Consider the following 19,858-nt stretch of genomic DNA (forward strand, 5'->3'; position numbering starts at 1 on the left):
TGGAGAAAAAAAAAAAATTCAGGTCTTATACTTAAGTACCAAATTACCTCTGCAGCTGTGAAAACATCTCATTAAATTCATCAAATGTTTCACTTTCAAATCAACTTAAGTGAAAGTAGGAAGCTCATGTCTGTTTTTAAGAGCACTTAAAAGTGCTTTTTTTTCAGAAAATTTCAATAAGGGGACCACAGTGTGTGTGTTCCAACTACAGAGGGATCACACTCCTAAACCTCCTTGGTAAGGTCTATCCAGGGGTTTCTGGACAGCCGAGTATTGGATTCAGGAAGAACAGTTTGGTTTTCGTCCGTGGAAAAATGGACCTACTCTGCACTTTCAGTGAGATCCTGAAGGATGCACAGGAATTTGCCTAACCAGTTTCCGTGTGTTTTGTAGGCCTGGAGAAGAAATTCAACCATAGTAAGGAGTATGAGATGTCAGGCCCCTTTCATACTCTACAACCAGTGTGAAAGCTTGACCCACATTTCTGACAGTAGGTCTGACTTGTGGAAGTCCGACAAAATAACGGCCACCCATCATGTGGGTGTCTATTTCTCTCTCTTCACAATCTCCTTCTGTCAATCAAAACGGTAAAAACTACAAAAACATGGACATTTGGCTCAATTATAATATAAAACATTTTTCTTTAAGAGCCTTCTGATATTGTCTGTCGTCCCAGAACCAAATAAATGAACAGTAACTATATATGTGCATATAGGTGTATGCATGCACCTATATGCACATAGGTGCACATATTGTTATGTGGGTTCTGTACTGGTCTGTCGTGAGGAAGAGGGAGCTGAGTCAAAAGGTGAAGCTCTCAATTTTACTGGTTGAACAGTAAACCTACCATTTACTGCGTAGACCTACTGTCTGTGGTCACGAGCTCTGGAAAGCGAATAAAAGAATAAGATTATGGATAAAATGGAATAAATATTTTTTTCTGCAAGATTTCTGGGCCCGTCCCATCAGGAGGAGACCCAAAGGAAAACCCCAGACACATTGGAGGGGCTCTGCTTCCCGACTGGCCTTGGAGTGCCTTAGGATTCCCCTGCCAGTGCTGGCCCAAGACGCTGCAGAGAGGGAAGTCTGGGATTCCCTGCTTAGGCTGCTGCTGCTGCAAGCAGAGTTCAGATTAAGGGAAAGATAATAGATAGATGCATGGACAGCTCAATGGCTCGTTGGTTGGTTGGATGGATGGATGGATGGATGGATGGATGGATGGATGGATGGATGGATGGATGGATGGATGGATGGATGGATGGATGGATGGATGGATGGATAATTGTGCCTGTCTGACAATCAATATCCTAATAAAATAGGTCAGGATTAAATTAGTTAAATTGAGTTTAAAATTCAGCATGATATTAAATATTTTCTGACATCATCTTTAGTCAGAAGACTTTTCGATTTGGACATTTTGTAGAAAATTGTGGAAGTTTTAGTGATCTATTTGCAGTACCTGGCTCATATAATAACATTTATAAAAAATTTTAATTATATATATATATGACAAAACAACATATATATGTGTGTGTGTGTGTGTGTGTGCGTGTGTGTGTGTGTGTGTTAAATGAATGGGTGGCTAACAGGTTTCTGCAGCTGTTGAAGGCATGCAAAGGAGGTTAATGCAATCATTTGAATCAGCTGTGATGGAGGGGAGACTCATCTAAAATATGCAGGACGGTGGACCCTGAGGACCAGGGTTGGGGACCCCTTCCTTAGAGATGACCAAATTTGTCCTTGGCAGCTGAGATTTGTCATAAAAACAGAAGTTGCACAAATAAATACAAATTATACAATAAATACTTAAAATTTCATGTCCCTCCCCATGTGCGTATTGAGAGAGCATTTTGCACCCTTTGAAAATTGCCTGCTAGCTGCTGAAATCCTCTTAAGTATAGATATGTGTTGGAGTGTCAGACCACAAAGTGCAGGGCAAGCTGCTTTATGTTGGGTAAAAACTTTTCCAATTCTTCTGTGTTCCCTCAGTAATTAAAGTTTACAAATCCTTAAAATATCTTACTTTTAGTGCCTTTATTCTGTAATGTCAGAAATTCTACGCCTCAGCACAATGTACCTCTAATTTGTCTGCGCTCTGATTGGAGCTTTGATTGCTACATCTAAGTTTATGATCGCTCGTGGGACTCGCTGTTCAGCAAGCGCGGCAGCATGAATGAGGTCTTTTTAGGTTAGTGCTGGATTAAACGCCCCCATAAGCCTTTATTGTGTGGGTTACAGTAGGTTCAGAGCTTGATGGCTGTCACATGGTGTCTCAGACTCCATGCTTGGTGGGCGTTGGGACATTTTTAACTCCTTGGCCTATCTGTTGTGGTGAAGGGTGGGGTGGATTGGCGCTAAATGTCTAATTATGCATCTTCTTAGTTTACCCACTTTCCCAGGCTACAGTAACAGTAACCTAATGCAGTACATGCTCTGTAATCAGTAAAGTCAAACACCACATGAGGCAAAGAGTTTCGCTGATAATGCTCCCGAGTGGTGGGGGATGCTCGCTCCCCTTGCGCCGCCTGGGCTTTAATTATGTTGCTTTCACATTCAAGGAGAATGTTACGGTAGAGAAATGTTTTTAACTGAATAGTGCAAACACACCTGATTTAATCAAAAAAAGACTTCGACGACACACAGACTTCTCTTTCTTGTCCAGTCTATCGTCCAGAATTGCTTTCCAAAGATTTCCTAGAATAGTTTCCAGCATAGTCACAAACTGTAAAGTGCAGAAAACCAGCTGTTTATTTAACATTTATTCAGTTGAGAAGACATGTTAGCACTGGTGAATGTTCTGGCCACTTTATTAGGTACACTTTACTAGCATCCCTTCGAAAACCGCCTTAATTCTTCATTGCACAGAAACTAAATTGATATGACAACATCATGGAGTTGCTGTAGGTTTGTTGGCTGCACACTTGACTCTTACCTCTGTGTCCCACAGGTGATCTGGACTGTGAACTATTATCGTCGTTAATAAAACATTTCCAGACGATTTGAGGTGTGTGCCATGGAGAATTATCCTGCCAGAAGCAGCCATCAAGAGATAGTTACATTGTGGGGAGAAAAAGGAGTAGTCAGTAAGATTGCTCAGGTAGGCTGTGGTATATAAATAATGCTTTAGTGGGTGCAAAATATAGTAAGAAAGTATCTCCCACACCATTACACCCATCACCTTCCAGAACCATTAATTCAAGGCCTACATGCTATTTAAGAGCCCATAATCAGAATGTTGCTGCTGAAATGGAAACTCGTTGGACTCCACAATGTTTTTTCCAATCTGGTAAAGTTCAATTTCGACGAGAATGTGACAACCGCAGTTTCATGGTTTTAGCTGAACGGAGTGAAAGCCATTGTGGTCTTCATTTTGGTAGCTCATTTTCTTCAAGGTCTAAAATGTTGGGGTTTTCAGAGAAGGCATTCCCTCCACCTTTGTTGTAACATTGTTTAAAGTGCTGTTACCTTTGTGTAAACTGGAAACCAGTTTATCCATTCTTTTTATGATCCCTAACATCAGCACAGAATGCTCACTGGAAATGTTCTCTCTTTGGAACTATTCTTTAAAAATCCAAGAGAAAATTATTTTTTGTAATTTGATCAGATCAAATTACTCGAGCCACTTTAACCTTCTTGTCATGGCTCAAACAAACAAACAAAAAAATAACATGAAAATGAATGACGGTTATTTCTTAGTTACACTTCTATTTATCTTATTTTTATTTACTTTTGTTGCAAAGTTATCTTGGAGTTTGAGGTGATACTTTAACATCTGATTAAAAAAAAAAAAAGTTTTAATAATTTGTAGATTAAAATATGCGTCACATCCAAGTCAGCCCTTGCCTTCTTGAGTGTCCCACCCAAGCTGACCATGAGTAAATAATTTTTAAAAAAGTTTCAGAAGAAAATAGAGAGTTTAATTCTTCGTGGACAGACTCATTCGCCTTCATTGCCAACAATGCTTAACTGTGTGCCGGATATGTGACGAGAAATTAGCAAACAACAAAAAGAACTGCTTGCTCTTGGCGCAGTCATTTTACTGCATGGTTCCTAAAGTATTAATAGGCATCACCACAAGGGGGCGCCTATTCCCTCGTTCTTTCGTTGTAATCCTGTACCGAGTAAGAACTCGTTTTCCGTGTTGTTTTCGAGAAGAGAAACATCGGCAATGATGAGATGCAGAGCGGTGCAACTATTGTTGCTTTTCCCACAGAGAAGATAATGTAAAATGTGACTTTACATCGACAAAGTGAAATAAAGTGAAAGTGTGGCTTCAACCGCGCGTTCTTGCTGATTCGGGCTAGCGTGGCTAACCACCGCTGCTAACTCCTTCTCACCGCACCGTCACACTTTGCAGCGATCTTAAGAAACAGAAGTCACATTAAAGAGGTGAGAACACCTGCGTTTAATAAACTACTTTTGTTGTTGATCTAATCACTATATCGACAGCTGAAATACCTCGAACAGGCCACCTTCAAAGTCAGATCTCCCATCTACTCCCCCTTCTGTTTCCTGTTAGATGTAACCCGATTGGTTTATATGTGACGCCACACATTCCAATAAGTGTGGAGAGCATTGAAAATGCATAAAACATTTAACACACAGATCTTTTTTTTTATGTGGATCTGGCTTAAAGTCTTTGAAGGTGAATGCTTTCAACCTGATTTTGTTTTGTGTAGAACTCTAATGGAAAAAACAACAACATCTTACTAAAAATGTGACATGTTTTGCTGTGTTTATTAGATTAAACTAAAGAAGAGAAAAGATGGACTGATTTCTTCTGAATGATACATCTTGGGGGAAAAAAATGAAGAAAACGACTGTTGGAAAACTCATCATAAATTAAAAGTTTACTGCTGCATCAGCTGGATGTGAAAATGGAAATGCAGATTTAGCTAAATTTAATGAGTTTAGATGTTTTGATTAAGTGGAAGAATGGTAAACAGTATGACCCCGAGCTACCCGCAGATAGAAAACATCTACTGAAACGATTAGAAATAACTAAACCGTAAACAACTCTGATGGAAATTAAAGAACACAACTTTTCTGCCAAAGAACTACGCTACTGTCTCTAAGCACGTCAGCAATATTTGTAATTATATAATTTAGGTACCTGGCCAATCTAATTTTCTTTAAAGCAAATAAAAAAATATTTTTGCTGAAAAGCTAATCCTCCTTAAAGTGGCAATAACGGGCAAAATCGTATGCGCTCAAATTATCCCTCACGGAAAACACTTTTAAGCATTAAAAGAGACAATATTAGTCCTGCAGACAAGGTTTAAGTCTTCTTTTCCCTACAGTGGGAGGCATGCAACCCTCGCCTCAGAGCAGCAGGGCAGGGTGGGTGTCCGTGGTCACCGTCTCTGCCCTTTATGTCTCCAGTGGGTCACCGTACACATTTCTCCCAGTGGCATTCTGCCAAAGCCAGAGGTAGCAATCCACGAGTGTGAGTGTTGCCTTAGCAGTTTAAAAAAAGATATGTTTTGATCATCCCCTTTGGCTATTTATTCCCATGCTAGCTTGGCTGTATCTACAGAATTAGTTCTGCTGGGGAGGAGAGGGAAATTAAAGTTCAATCATTTAGGTTTTCTGCTACCTTACTATTATTGCTACCAAAAGGGTTGCAAATTAAGATTCTCCTTGTCTCCCTTCAACCACTAAAACTGAAAAATGCGTCATGATGGACATGATATGGTATTTTGTGGCTTTGACTATAAATGGGATGCATGATGCACAGTGAAGTACTATAAATTCATGCTACCCCCCTAAGGCTTTTGTTCAGAGGGATACCTGCTATATATATATATTTTTTTTTTTTGCTGGCATCATGTTCCTCTCTGCCTATCGTAGAGCTACTGTTTTTGCAAAAAATAAAAAAGCTTTTTGTCTTCTCCAGTTCCTTACAAAAGTATTCACACCCCTTGAGCTTTTCACATAAAGTTTATGCTATAGTTTCAAAATGCCAACATGATTTTGTTTTTTCTTTTAACAAAGCTGTGTTGCTGTGGCATTTATATATTTATCCACATTGGAGGATTTGATTTGCAAAGCAGTTGGTTGCACTTTAACTTTCTTTCCAGGTATTGGAGTAAAATCTACGGAGTACAAGACATGCCACACACACGTACACACAAAGAAAATTTTTGTCTCACTTCACAATTATTCACTTTTGTTTATCACATGACATCTTAACCAAACGGACTTAAGGTTGTAGTTGTGAAATATGTGGGAAAAGTGTGAATATTTTTCCGAGGCTCTTCAAAGGCGTTTCATTTGGATTTGGGGAAGTGCACCTCAATGTTAAACTCATAAAATAAGTAGCTCTGTAGAGCAGCCAGGTTTCTTTTTAAGATTTTCAAAGCTTGAGTTGTAAACACATTCACCTAAACAGAACATCTCTCCATCTTTGTAGCTGTTATTTTGGAGCCAAAACAAATCCATCCTAACATGAACAAAATTATATCCTTCCATCCAGACAGCAAACATTTTTTTTTTTTATTTAGAAAAGCACAAGAAGAGAATGTTCTTGTTTTCCTTCCTAGTCCTCACTCTGTGGTAACATGTATATTTATAATGTGTGACCAGCGTCTGGATACCTACTGTGTTTTCTTCCATAACAGCTTTTGCACTGCACAGATCTTTTACTATAATACAGCCATCAATCCCAGTAATATTCGTATTAACCGACACGTAATAATTTAAATCAGTCTGAAACCACAAAACAGCTTATGAGACGTCTGTTTTTGTTGACTCTTTATCTCCAAACACTTACAATTTTGGGTTATGCCTGTTTTGCTTGCAAAAAAAAAAAATGTTGGATGACACATAATACAGGAGGAATAATTTAGCCTGTTAGCCACACAGTAGCCACTGGTCTGCAGCCACAGCCCAGAGAACCGCTACTAACATAGCAGCTGTTCTAGTGTGCAAACTATAAACTCAATCCTTAAAGGGAAAGTTTAGATTTTTTACATGTTTTTTAAGTTAACATCCGTAAGAATTTCCCTTTTGCCCATATGAACTAGTGACCCGCCAGGCCGTACCTTTCCCCTCGCCTCTCGTCCAGTGATTGCTGGAGACGGAAACGCCCAGCTCCACAACTCCCCACGTGACCCTGCAGAGGAAGAGCAGATACAGAAGAATGGATGGACACGTCCTTTAGCCCCTCCTGTTGTTTTAGTGTGTTTTATTGATTTAAAATGATTCAAATGAAAATCATTGTGAAGCATCTCTGAGGCACTAGATTATGATCCAAGGTGGTTGCAATAATGACACAAATCGTGTCTTTGCTCCATCTTGGAGGACAAGCAGGAAAATAATTATAACCAACAGTTATTACATGGAAGATTGCTTGTTGTTAAAAAAATTATTTGTATTATGAGTCCTTCAGGCAATCAAACATTTCACACATCAATATGAAGAACTGCTTTTTGTTGTCAGTGAGACCCACAGCCAGTTTACCTCTGGTTGAGGAAGTAATATGGATGTTGCTTCCATCAACATCCATATTCTGCTATAGACAAGCTCTGAGTCATGACTTGATTTTAAGTTATTAAACTTTTATAATCAACTGTTTCAGCTGGTATTTAACTCAACTCAGTGCACATCACTGAGGAGTCACACAGTTTGCTAAACCCTAAGGCCGGCTCTGCATTCAACCTTTACTGAAATATTTGATGCACCTCTAACAAATTTACAAGTTATTCTTCTAACTCCATTTAAAGATTTTTTTTCTCTTTGTGTTTTCCATGGCTAAATGGAATGATAGGTTTTTGTTTTTATGCACAACATGTCCCATCCTTTAAGTTTAAAGGTCAAGTGACCTTAAACTTTCCACTTCCCAATATAGTTTCCTTTCTACTGTTTTATCCCAACATGAGTTCCACTTCAGATGGTTATAAATGTATTTCAATCATATGGGTAATAAAACGTCTCACGTGCAGCCCTTCACTTGTTGACTTTCCCTTTTCAGCTCAATGCAAACAAACATAAACACACGGAAACCATAAAACCATGGAAGTATATATAAGTGGAGTAGAATAGTGAAATTCCCTCTGGTCACGCTGACCACCACTGGTTTCCATGTACAGCAGCACATTCTGATAAGTCAACATATTTGCACGGGTGTCTTCCACAATTCAGTTTATGGCTATCGTGTCTTTTAGGATGTGGCTCCGACATGTTGCCATGGAAAATGGAGCTGCTTTGATATTATTTTTGTGTTTTAAACCCAGTTATTTACAGCATGCGTTTTCTTTAAACTAATCTGAGAAGACGTTTGCTCCCATGCATGGTGGTAAAGAGGTTTTTTTTTGTTTTTTTCATTTAGATCAATCACTTTCAGTTAAATAAAGATTAAATCTTAAAATAAATATACTTACAGGATTACAGGATGCATAGACGGAAATAAAAGACGACACTTTTATATTTTTATATAGTTTTTTTATGATTTAGACACAGTAACACTACATCCTCCATCCATGGCGGGCGACTAAATCACGTTGAAACTCTTAATTTAATGAGGAAACAAGTAGATAGCTTAAAACAACAAACTCACAGAAGAAGACACTTCAGACCAGGAGCCACGGAGCTCATCAGAAATCAATGAAGAGCAAATGAAGACTGGAGAATTAAATATCAAAGCACATTGATTGGTGTGGCAGCAGGTGAGTCTTAATTACCACAGGAAGTGAAGATACGCGGGTAGCGAGCATAAGTGTGTGGAACTGAAGGGAAAATACTTATTCCAATAATGAATTGCAAGAAAACAGTAGCAAGCAGGTGGCATCTACTCAACACAAAGAATAACCAACTCTTCATTGACAGCCCAGTTGGGTTGAAATTGTTTAATCTGGTATCCTTTTTAATGCCGTCCTACGAAAACACCCACACGGCCTTTAAAATCTGCCACTTTCTAAGATGGAACAGAAATACAAGAGAACCACAAGAGTGGAAAGCAACGTGACTAACTAAGCTCAAAGTCAAGGAACTGTGACACAGACTCAAACATGATCCTAATTATGATGCAGAACAAAAGTCAGTGGATGAACGAATTAATGAATTAATCCAGTTGATTCTGTCGAGACATTAATAGTCCCCTTTCACATGAAAAACACCTGACGGCACTTCCAGAAAGCTAAAGATTATTTGGAAAAGGTTCTGTCTGAGCCGTCACTCTGGATCCCTGCAGTCACCGGCCCTGCAGAAGCAGGCTCTCTGTTTGTTCTGTTCTTCTGCTAAGACAAACACTGTGACTTGTGTTTTGCTGATATCTTGCAGTGACAGAGGACTCGCAGAATTCTGGAACCCCCACATTAGCTAGTGCAACAGCCCCTCTGGCCACTTTCACATTTTGCTCTGCCTGTTCTTGTCCCTGCGAGGTTGATGTAACATAATCCAGACACATCTGATAACTCGCCAGCTGAAGACAGGCTGATGTTTCATTGCATTTAATAACACACTCAAGAGATTGCAGTAAGTAGATGGTGCCGTTGCCATGTCTGATGAAACTGCGGATAAAGCACTCAAAAAAACCCAACAAAAAAGCAAAAAAAAACAATGGCAAATGGAAAGACAAGTCAGAAATAACAATTATAATGTAATGACATGTAGGGTCATAAAGAAATCACTGTGTGAACACTGAAAGCCTGCACACCTATTTTTGCTGAAAATAATGGGAAAATTGTTCAAGTTAAAACCAAAATAGGCCCTTAAATGGTGCAATTTAAGCAATATGATGGGAGGCATTTAAGGTAATGTTTAGATATGCAAAAAATAGTTGCATTGAGTACTTCCGCCCTCTGCAGTTGGTGTTAGGAATTGCAAGATGCTCACATGGGATCAGTCAAATCTGCAGAAGACCAAATACATAATGTCTCCTCTATCTCTCTCTTTCCTGTGATAAAGGCAAATTATTAAACATTAGAAACCGGACTTTTCACAACTGAGCCAATGGATGTCAGATATAACAACAGGAAAATGAGGCTTAATTAAACTTCCATCCATTTTCTTTATATCCACTTATCTTTGCAGTGTCATGGGAACAGCTGGTCCATCGCAAGGCAACACACACATCAGAAAGCTTCCACACACCCTTACATATTAAACTGGCTTAACAGTCATGTTTTTAGACTGTGGAAAGACTCAGAGAGACAACCTGGGAATACAAGCTGTCTGCAGAAAGACCCCACACCAGGATTTGAACCCAAGACCTTTTACACCCACATAAATAAACCCGAAAAAACAAAAAGACATCAAGAAACAAACAAACTAAAATTTGTCTGGGTATCCAACAATGTAAGTGTGCAACCACCTGCTGTGTTGCTCCAAAATCAGGATCACAGTAGCCTTTGGAGAGGCGATGCAGTAAAAATCACTTCCACATAAAGCCCCAGGAGGGCGCCATCAGCCTCTCTGCTGCATGTCAATCCCTGATTTATTCCTCCTGATTGCTCCCTAACAGGCCAAGTAATGAGATGTTTTTTTTAAAAAAAAAACTTCTGTCGTTTGTTTATTGTAAGAGAATAATAATAATAATAATAATAATAAACTCTCTACTGATTCATGGCTACATCTTTAACTCAAGGTTGATAATTTCCCAGAGGAACCAGCTCACTTTCACAGAACAGAAGAATAATGAGTATTAATCGGAGCTTCATGTTTTGTTAGAAACGTATTACAGAAGGCTAATTTCTTTCAGATTTATTCATTACATTCTGAGATTCAGAGCCATTTTACTCTATGAATAGATTCCTGGCATGTGAGAAACCCTGTTGGTTAAAATTAACAAATGCAGCCAGGCAAGAGATGGCCTTCTGCAGCTCCTGTCGGTGAAAAACTAAGCACCAATATGCCAGAAAAAATAACTGAGGCAGACTGCGACTATGCAAATGTCACACAAATGATCAACTTACAGCCAGATAGATGACAGAAAAAAATACCGTTGGTATGTCAACTACAAATACAACCCTTAATATGAGAGTTAGTAGAAGTAACAGCAAATATCCGACACCATCTGCTGTCCTGCGACGGTTTCATCATCCAGCTGGAAGACAGTGAAGTCACATGGATGGATGAGTACAACTTGACAAAAAAAAAAGTGAAAATCTGGTGTGTAGAGCCTCATCTTTACCTACACCGAATCAATGATCTGTGGAATATTTTAAAAAATCCAATTAGAGTTTAAGAATAAAAATATTCTTAAAAAATTAAATAAATTACAAATCACTTAAGCAAGTAACTTGTGTATGAATAGTCTGCTGTTTCTTTGTGCTGGGAGCTGATTTGTTGGCTGGTTGGTCCACCTGGTTCAGAAGATCTCCACTGAGACCTGAAGTCTGTTTGCGCTGCTGTTCCAACACGCTGCAGTCGTTCAGCATTTGGATGTAAGGGAAACACGTCTCCGGCTGCCAGCACTTCCCCCGGCCACTGCAGGGGAGGACGCAGGCATTTCCATGTCTTTATCGCAAGCATGCCTGAGGGATGAGGATAAGGGAAGGATTTTCTCTAGAAGCAAATATCCCCTGGCAGGATGTATGTTTGGGTTTTGAGTGCTGTGAAATGATTGAATCAGACTGTTTGACAAGGTGGAAAGCCCTGACCCAAATAAAAAGCGCTAGGTAACAACACGCTGCCTCGTGTGATTTAGGTATGGAAGCGCTTAACATCCTCTGGTTTTGCAAAGGAGTCGAACAGTTCAGACGTTTACATAATATTTGGCATGTATATTATATAGGTTAATGACTTTTAACAGTTTATTCTAAAGGATTTTTGAGGCTGGGTGATTGATACAACTTCATTTGGTTTTAGGAGGAGAACCTTTGAATTAACAGCTTCGTATTTGCAACTTTGACACAGTCTGATGTTCAGACAGGAAGATAATCCCCAGCAAATATTAAAGCTGGTTTTGGAAGAGATAACACATGTCAGCATTACATTTCTGGATTGACCTTTACCTCATCCCTGTTGAAAGGTAGATTTTCATTTTCTGGACAATCAGGACCAAACATTTTACATTTCTCTGCCATTCCTGAGAAGAAACCCTTGGAGAAATATTGAGCCAGAATTATGCCAGAAATATAATGGAAACGTTACTCACTGGTTGCTATGCAACTTCCTGAAATATTTATCAGCATGAGAATATTTTTTGAGCCTGCACATACTGTGATTTTAAAAATGTTTGAAAAACAAGATCAAGTCAAATAAATCATTAAAAGTCAAGCAGTAATGCGACAGTCATGCCAGCAAACTTGTCACCCAATCTGTACCTGTTAATTGTGGCAACACTTACAGCAGCTGACAGCTCAGACTGTGGGATCTAGGAAAGAGAAAATGCTCTCTACTCTCACCTGTGATCTGAATCATGATCCTGAACCTAAAAGAAGTCCCCATCTGCTTTAAAAGAGTCATTGAGATCAAGGAACGACTTTTATTCAACCAATGCATAAACACAGAGCTTCTCCAGAGCATAAAGAAGCACAGAGAAGATCAAACCGAGGGCAGACGTGCGTCGGTCTCTCGGGACGAACAGATGGTTAAAACGTGGGACTTGTCCTCAGATGAGCTGCTGAGTTTTACTGGCATTATTCGCAGTAGCTTTGGCATAAACTCAGGTGTCTATTTGTGCTTTTTTAAATCTGTAAATATACATTTTGAATGCATGTTTGAGTTTTCTTGACTTGTACCAAACTTTAGTAGTTTTATTTCATTAAACGTACTGTAATTTTTTTAGTTTAATTGAATATGTGTGTGGCATTATCAAATACTGAACACTTTAGCATTGCTAATTAACAATGCCTGTCCATTCAGTCCGTGTGTGCATCTAAATCAAATTGATAATCTTCTCTTGAAATGAGAAACAACAGATATTAGAAAACTTTATTGCAGCAACGTCTTATATTTTGAGCAAACTCATATATTATTTTGTGAATATATTGCATGCATTAATGTGCAAGTGTCATGCAAGGCACCAGATACTGTTTTCGTTTTTGTTTTTTTAAGAACCAAGTAATTCAGTTTTTTCTCACATATTTTTGATCTACAGTCTAAAGACAAACATTATTTCACTCTTGTCAAAATGAATATGTATCTTTGCATAAAGCACCACGGTTGTACATGTTTACAGGAAACTGAGAAGTTTACAGAAGCACCAAATGTCACAATAGCACTGATATGAATGCCATTATGAAGACTTTCACAAAAGAACACTACATTAAAGCAAAATGAGAAAATGTTGATCACGTTATGAGGGAACAGCATCATCCAATCTAGTACCGATTAACGTGCCCAGCGCATTAACAAAAGAGAACATAAGTTGTTGCATCGTGGGTGAACTTGTCATGCACAGGTCATTTCTCCCTGCCGCAGTCGGTGCACAAAATGTCGTCCCGCTGGGTGAGGAAGCCGCGTCCCACCAGAGACACAGAGCACTGCATGCAGGTGAAACACTCGCTGTGCCACTGACGCTCCTCAAATGAGATATATTTGGCACCTGCCAAACCTGAAAAAGAAAAACAGGTGACATGTATGTGTCTATGTTTGCTAAAGAAACTCCAAATTGAATGCACACATTTCTTTCCTTTTAAATTTCATTGCGAGTGTTCTCCAACTTGTCCGGTAAAGCTGTACCTTAAGCATACACTTGTTATTCACTAACAACTGGCCTCTGGCCTCATTGAGACTGGAAAGACCATTCTTCTTATGAAAGATGGTGGGATGTAACCACGCTGGTTCGTTCCCTTGCATAGATTTGCTCTTTAATCAAAGTTCACATGTTTTCAGGCTGAGGTTGGGGCTTTTAGACCATTAATTTCTCTTCATTGTAAAAATCAGCTTTCATATGTGTTCGTGATCATTGTGCTGCTGGAACACAATTATCAACCATTCGATGCAAGATGGCCGCCTGGTGTTTAAAGGAAATTGGCTTGGATGCTCAAGAAGGATTCCTCTCAGCTTTCGCCAAAACTCAAACGGCACGTAGCCTAAGTTTGAATTTTCTAAAGTGTGTGTGTCAACCTGCTGAAGCACAGTCAGTATTTGTAGATTTGTGTAATATTGTGTATCATAATCCCCATGTTTCATTTTGACTATGTGTTGAATGGAAAGCATCTGCAATAATTAAAAATCCTTTAATCTGTTCCTAAAGTTTTTCCTTTTTGTTGTCTCTCCGGCCGTTAAAATGCATACCTCACCTCACGTTATTGCGACACTTATGACAACAAAGTTGTGCAAAACATAACGTACAGTGAATGACTCACTAGAAATGGGTTTGGTGCAACCGACACACTTCTTTGCATACAGGTTGCTGAAACAGTCCAGGCAGTAGGGGTAGTTTTCCCTGGAAGTGAAGCGATACCCTGAAAGCTGCTTTCTGCAGCCGATGCAGAGGAAGCACTCACGATGCCATGGCTTATCTTGATAGGTCACGCCACCCGTGGTGATGGCCTGAAGATACACGATACAACAAATATGAGCGCAAAAAGTAATTCTTTCTCAGATTGACCCGAATAATCATTACATAAAAATTACACAGTTGTGTTTTTTTTTTTTTTACCTTCTTACAAGCACAGCACTGGTATGCAAACTGCTTTTCAAAGCAGGGCACACAAAAGTAGCCAGAGTCTTTGGGGATGAAAGACTTGGTTCCTATTGGCTGTTGGCAGCGGTGACACAGGAAGCAAGTCTCATGCCAGCTGTTCCCCTTGTACTCCATTTTTCGGGAACCTGGCAAACGACACGAGAGCAGAGAAGCCAGCATATGGTACCTCAATGACAGAATACATGCTGCCGAAAATAGTCTTAGTTGGTCAGTGGAGACCGTGCAATCAAAGGTTAGGGATTATAGATGGATCTGCATAACTGTTATAATTACTGGGTAACTTTATAAAGGTGATAGTAGTTTATAAGATAAAATGTTGTAGAGAATTATTGCAAATGATGGACTAAATATTGTTCTGATCAGGAAATATCTTTAAGTTCTACAAGCAAAAGTGATTTGGGGAAGTTGATTGTCGACAAACAGCCAAATCAGAAGATCCTGATTCAGTGCTTTAAGAGAAATTTTAAAGCAAAATTTATTCTAATTAGGCATGTTGATTTTGTAATAAAAAGTCCTGGAAAAATATTTTTAGAACTATAAAAGAATTTTAGGAAAACTAAAACATTTCTCACTGATTGTAAACTGCTTCTTTCTTGTTCTTTTCTTTTTTAACCTTTTACTTGCTGTGCTTACATATACTATGAGCGTGGCTCAGGTTTAAATATGTACGAGTAATCTGAAGTGTTAATGAATAATTTATAATAGCAACTGTCATTATGTTTTAAATGCGGCTGCCTCGGATACCAAACTGCTCTAACTTGTAGTTAGTCTTTGCTATGTTCCCTTTTTATGTGCACTTGGAAAAAACAACTTTTGAGCACAAATTCGTCTTGGAAGCTGAAGGTTTCTGAATTGACGGTGTTCTTGTTCCAAGTCTGAAAACACTAGGATTTGTTTTGGTGCTCGCCATTTCACATAAATGCTGCTCTGACTTGACCCAGCTTCACAGACAATAGAAAAATAAAAATTAATTCCAAAGAAATTGCATGAAGGAGTATCTGTCTACATCTGGGAAGATCTGTCTACTTTTCTACAATCTCCAGGTGAGAGGACACATTCCTGCTACAGATAACTAAACTATGACTGATATTTACTTCCCAGAACATCTCTTCAAAAACTAGCAGATATCAGAACCATCACTTTACTAAAGAATCAGTTTCTAGCAAAACTATGAGGTTGCTAGGTGTTGTACTTATGCATAATGTTTCCCATTATCCATACTCCTTTGTCATTAAAAACTCTGATTGTACCGTCTTAGATTATATTAGTATTTCTTTCAGTTTTTGTTAAATTGTACCGTAGACCATAGGGGTCTTCAACTTTGAGCAAATCAAAGAACCATTTTTACCCTTATTTCAGGTGAATAATACTAGTTCAGAGCAGCAAATATTACACAACGTTTTGAAAGAAGGCATTTTATTATTCTTGATAAACATCTACTGTTGGAAACTTGATGTAATTTTAAAATATCCATCCTTTTGGTTCTATTTTTGGGTATTAAAATAAAGAAAACTTATGTAAAAAGAGGAAGGGTACATTGTCTTCTTGGATTTATTTTGTGGAAAATCATTAAAAAAACAAAACAAAACATAGTTTCCTACTTAAAGACAATGAGTTATGGACATTTAATGCAGTTATTCCAAGAAAATAAGGATAACTGAGAAAATTTGGTTTATATTTGAAAGCTCCAAAGAGCCATTTATGACTTCAGGGCTGCAGAACGCAGACCCTTGCCCTAAACTATCAGTGCCCCCTCCCATCCCCATCAGTACCTTAGAAAAGCCCCATTTGCCTGAAAATGCCAACTCCTAACAGGAACATGCAAGACTTTTAAGGGAAGGAAGCCTTATAAACATAAAAGAGCAACACTGGTTCAAACTGAAAGGTGAGAAAGATAAGTTTTGTTTGGTCATTGAAAGATTTCAGCTCCAGACACATTTGACAAATCCCTGTATAAACCTGATATGGGCTTATTAAAACCAGAGATTAAAAGCTCACTCAGTGCTTTGGAAACTGTAGATGTGGGAACAACTGCAGAATGGCTATTAATAGACATTGCGTTTGGATGGTTTCGCTTGCAACTGTTGAGTGTTGCTAAGATCAATAAAGAAACTCAGTTTCACGAATGACATAAACGTTTTGCCCAACATATTACCCTAAGTGTAATACGTTATTAAACACAATAAGCCTTATTCTTCATGTCGTGGAGCTGTGTTCATGGCTGCCTGTACCTGGCATGACGGTCTTCTTGCAGGTGCTGCACTTGGACGAGTAATCATGTGCATAGCATTCAGTGCAGAGCAGTAAATCCTCCTTGGCTGCAAAGGCCTTCTCCACCAGTGAGCGGCTGCACTTTGCACACTTGAAGCACTGCTCATGCCAGTGGTGATCCTTATAGGACAGGTCCTACAAATGTTGAATCCACATTAGCTTCAGATCATTCAGCTGCTACTCATTCCGGGAACATTTCTGTTGCAGTTGGAATCTGAGGATGACATTTTTTTTTTTCTCAGGGCGTCATTGTTTCGTACTTACCCTGAAGTTGCAGCCAATAGGTAAAGAGCACACTTCACAGCAGTTAGCAAATAGGTTCTCGTAGCACTTTGTGCAATACTGCGTGTCCTCTTTCATGATGTACTTCTTCCCCAACAAAGAGTCTTTGCAGTAATGACAGTCAAACCGCTCACCGGAGGACATTTTGTTTCGCTTTTCTTTATCTGTGGGTCAAACAGAGCAGCAGGATGAACAACAAGCAATGAGGACGAACAGGAAGTATTATTCGAGAAGTGTGATAGTCCCTGGACTTCTCACTTTAATCAAGTAAGAATATGCAGAGAAAATGTTCCCTTTTCTTCCCCAAAGAGCAGAGCTGTCCTCTAAAGCGTCTACCTCGGCTGAAGTCAGGGACAGCGATGGTCAACTCGTCCAAACACTGGGTTGAGGCAGGGATTGAAACAGGGGTCAGGGAGGATTATGGGGTGTCTAGTGAGGGGCTCTTCTATAAATACAGACCTGCTCATATTAGTGGTAATCTCTAGAGAGAATGTGCATACTGCGCTGAATCCTCCTTCACCTTTTAAGGGAGCTCATCGAGAACACGTCACGAAAGCCTTTGATTTGGCCTCATCGTCGCTGATTTACCCACCGTGAAGCTAAAAAAATGCAAGCAGAAATTTCACTCTGGATACAAAAATGTACTCTTGGGGAAAAATGTCAAGCTATACGAATGATAAAGTGATCAATTACTGTCACATAGAGGTCCAAAAGCAGAGACAGCGGGTCATTTGGATGCTGCGACATGCGAGGTCACACTTGTGGAAGTTGTCGGAGACACAGGCGATTACAGATGGCTGATGAAAGGTAGGAGCCAGCAGCAGCTTTGTGGATGCCAGGTACTGAACCTGAGAGCCAGGAGCTCTTACTGTTTGCTTGGCAGCACTTCACAAAGGGAAAGCTCCGGCTTAGTGTGCGCTTAATCCATCCACGGTAAAATAAAGACAAGGAGGAGTAGAACAGGCAGTTTACATGGGGACTATCTTGCTAATCATAGTGCTTCTTTGGTTGCAGATCGTGTTTGGTTTAATAAGCTAAGCCAAGCTCCAAGAATAAAAGTCATCATCATGTAGGAGACAAATGTCAACATTTATAGCACCTTGTAAAGGCATTCATCCCTCTTCAACTTTTTCCCAGTTTGTTAAGCACAACTGTGCTCTGAACAGCTGCCAAGACATGGACGACCACTTCAGCAGATGGAGCGCCTTCATCAGAGAAGAAGTCAATGGGGACTCTGGAGGAGCTGCAGAGATCCACAGCTTAGGTTTGGGATTCAATTGACTCCACAACTATCTGTCTTTTTTGTAAGAGTGGTGGAACAAAAACATTGAAAGCATTGAACACTGAAAGCTCTAAAAACTCATACTAAGAGATATGAGGCAGCAGACATTTGGACAAAGGTGCTTTCATCATATAACTTTTTGACCAATATGCAAAACTTTATGTGTGACAGAAGACATTGCTCATTAACCTGAACACATCTCCCTTTGGTGAAACATTGGTGTGGTTTTCATGGACATGGAAGACAGATGGGGGTTAATTACAAGATGATTCTGGAAGGAAACCTGTTAGACATGGCAGATTTCAGACTGGTGAGGAGGTTTACTTTCTTTCATGACAGTGACCCTGAACACACAGCCAGAGCTGCTCTGGTGTAGATTAGGTCAAAGGGCATAGTTCTGTTAGAAAAGGTCAGCCAAAGTCCGGACATAATTCTAAATGAGAAGACTGGAAAATTTCTGTTCACATACGGCCTCTTACTCTTCAGACTTATACTGAGAGATTCCGTAAAGAAGTATGAGAAAACCGTTCAGTTTCTCTTTCTGTTTCTATAGAAATGTTGCACTGAGTCAGGAGTGATGAATAAAAATTTAATTTTCAGAGTTTTATTTGTAAGACTTTTAAACCAAATGCACTTCTTCTTCCGCTTCATAGTTATCTGCCACACAATGTGTTGGTGTGCTGCATAAAAAATATATAAAAAATTCACGTCAAACATGATGAACAACTAATTTCTGTCGAGACCCGATACATGCATCTGAATCAGTTTTCCAACGGCAATATGGGGGTTGGAGGGTGGAGTCCAAAATAGCCTGGGAAAACCACAAGCCTAATCCCTCACAGATGCACACGGGGAGGTCAAAGAGAAGGATGAGGCAGCGAGGAATGAAATTCTTTGAGGATGAACTCTGTTCCCTTGTGCCTTCATTTGACATTTACCTCATCACAACCCCTCATAAAGAGAAGTATCTGGACTTATGCACTGGTAACGACTGAAACCCTTTTCTTGGCTCAGCCTGTGATACTGGAACACGGTTCTGCACTGTATGTGGGTTGCATCTTCCAACCTCCAAGGAGCAGGGCTAAGTTATTTTTGACCCACATCAAACACGTTATGTAAGACACTCTGCACAATAACTGTATCTGACCTGAAGTCATTCCCTACTGGAGATGTCTTTTTTTTTATTTCAAAGTGGACAGATTCTCTGGATTACGCAGAGCTACATGATGATTCAGATTAAATTATCAGCGTATGAAATCCTCTCTTCCTCTGGTGTCTAGATGAGTGATTGATGAGCACAAAAGCCGTGCAGACGTTAAGTAAACCCTGAAGCGACTACATGACAACTGCGACATTGTGTCTCCTAATCTTTTGCTGTTGCACATCTGTCGTCATGTGACATCGAAGCAAAGAGGGAGTGACCTATA

At 39.5% G+C, this 19,858-nt stretch overlaps 1 protein-coding gene across 4 annotated transcripts; it reads right to left on the bottom strand.

Moving 5' to 3' along the window:
• Positions 1–12,413: 12,413 nt before the first annotated feature.
• fhl5 (four and a half LIM domains 5) lies at positions 12,414–18,146 on the bottom strand. 4 transcript variants are annotated; one of them, XM_008399766.2, is made up of 8 exons: positions 17,843–18,146; positions 17,609–17,748; positions 17,486–17,528; positions 17,132–17,313; positions 16,828–17,002; positions 14,552–14,721; positions 14,256–14,442; positions 12,414–13,498 (listed from the first exon to the last, which is right to left on the bottom strand). In XM_008399766.2, the coding sequence occupies exons 4-8, from the start codon at positions 17,291–17,293 to the stop codon at positions 13,347–13,349; spliced, it is 846 nt and encodes a 281-aa protein (XP_008397988.1). In that variant the 5' UTR covers positions 17,294–17,313; positions 17,486–17,528; positions 17,609–17,748; positions 17,843–18,146; the 3' UTR covers positions 12,414–13,346. The 4 variants fall into 4 exon arrangements, with proteins under 4 accessions (XP_008397988.1, XP_008397986.1, XP_008397987.1 ...); XM_008399764.2 differs by having other exon boundaries at positions 17,408–17,528; positions 17,843–18,143; XM_008399765.2 differs by lacking the exons at positions 17,609–17,748; positions 17,843–18,146 and having other exon boundaries at positions 17,486–17,580.
• Between the last annotated feature and the right edge of the window lie 1,712 nt (positions 18,147–19,858).

The sequence above is a fragment of the Poecilia reticulata genome, linkage group LG22 (assembly GCF_000633615.1).
Source record: "Poecilia reticulata strain Guanapo linkage group LG22, Guppy_female_1.0+MT, whole genome shotgun sequence".
NCBI classification, from domain to species: Eukaryota; Metazoa; Chordata; class Actinopteri; order Cyprinodontiformes; family Poeciliidae; genus Poecilia; species Poecilia reticulata.

Excerpts from the sequence above, each read along its gene's own strand:
- fhl5 (XM_008399766.2), bottom strand. The coding sequence starts at position 17,293 with ATGTCCTCCGGTGAGCGGTTTGACTGTCATTACTGCAAAGACTCTTTG. Across the intron at positions 14,443-14,551 it reads AGTGCTGTGCTTGTAAGAAG|GCCATCACCACGGGTGGCGT; the intron begins GTAAAAAAAAAA and ends GTGTATCTTCAG. Across the intron at positions 13,499-14,255 it reads TTGCACCAAACCCATTTCTA|GTTTGGCAGGTGCCAAATAT; the intron begins GTGAGTCATTCA and ends TTTCTTTTTCAG.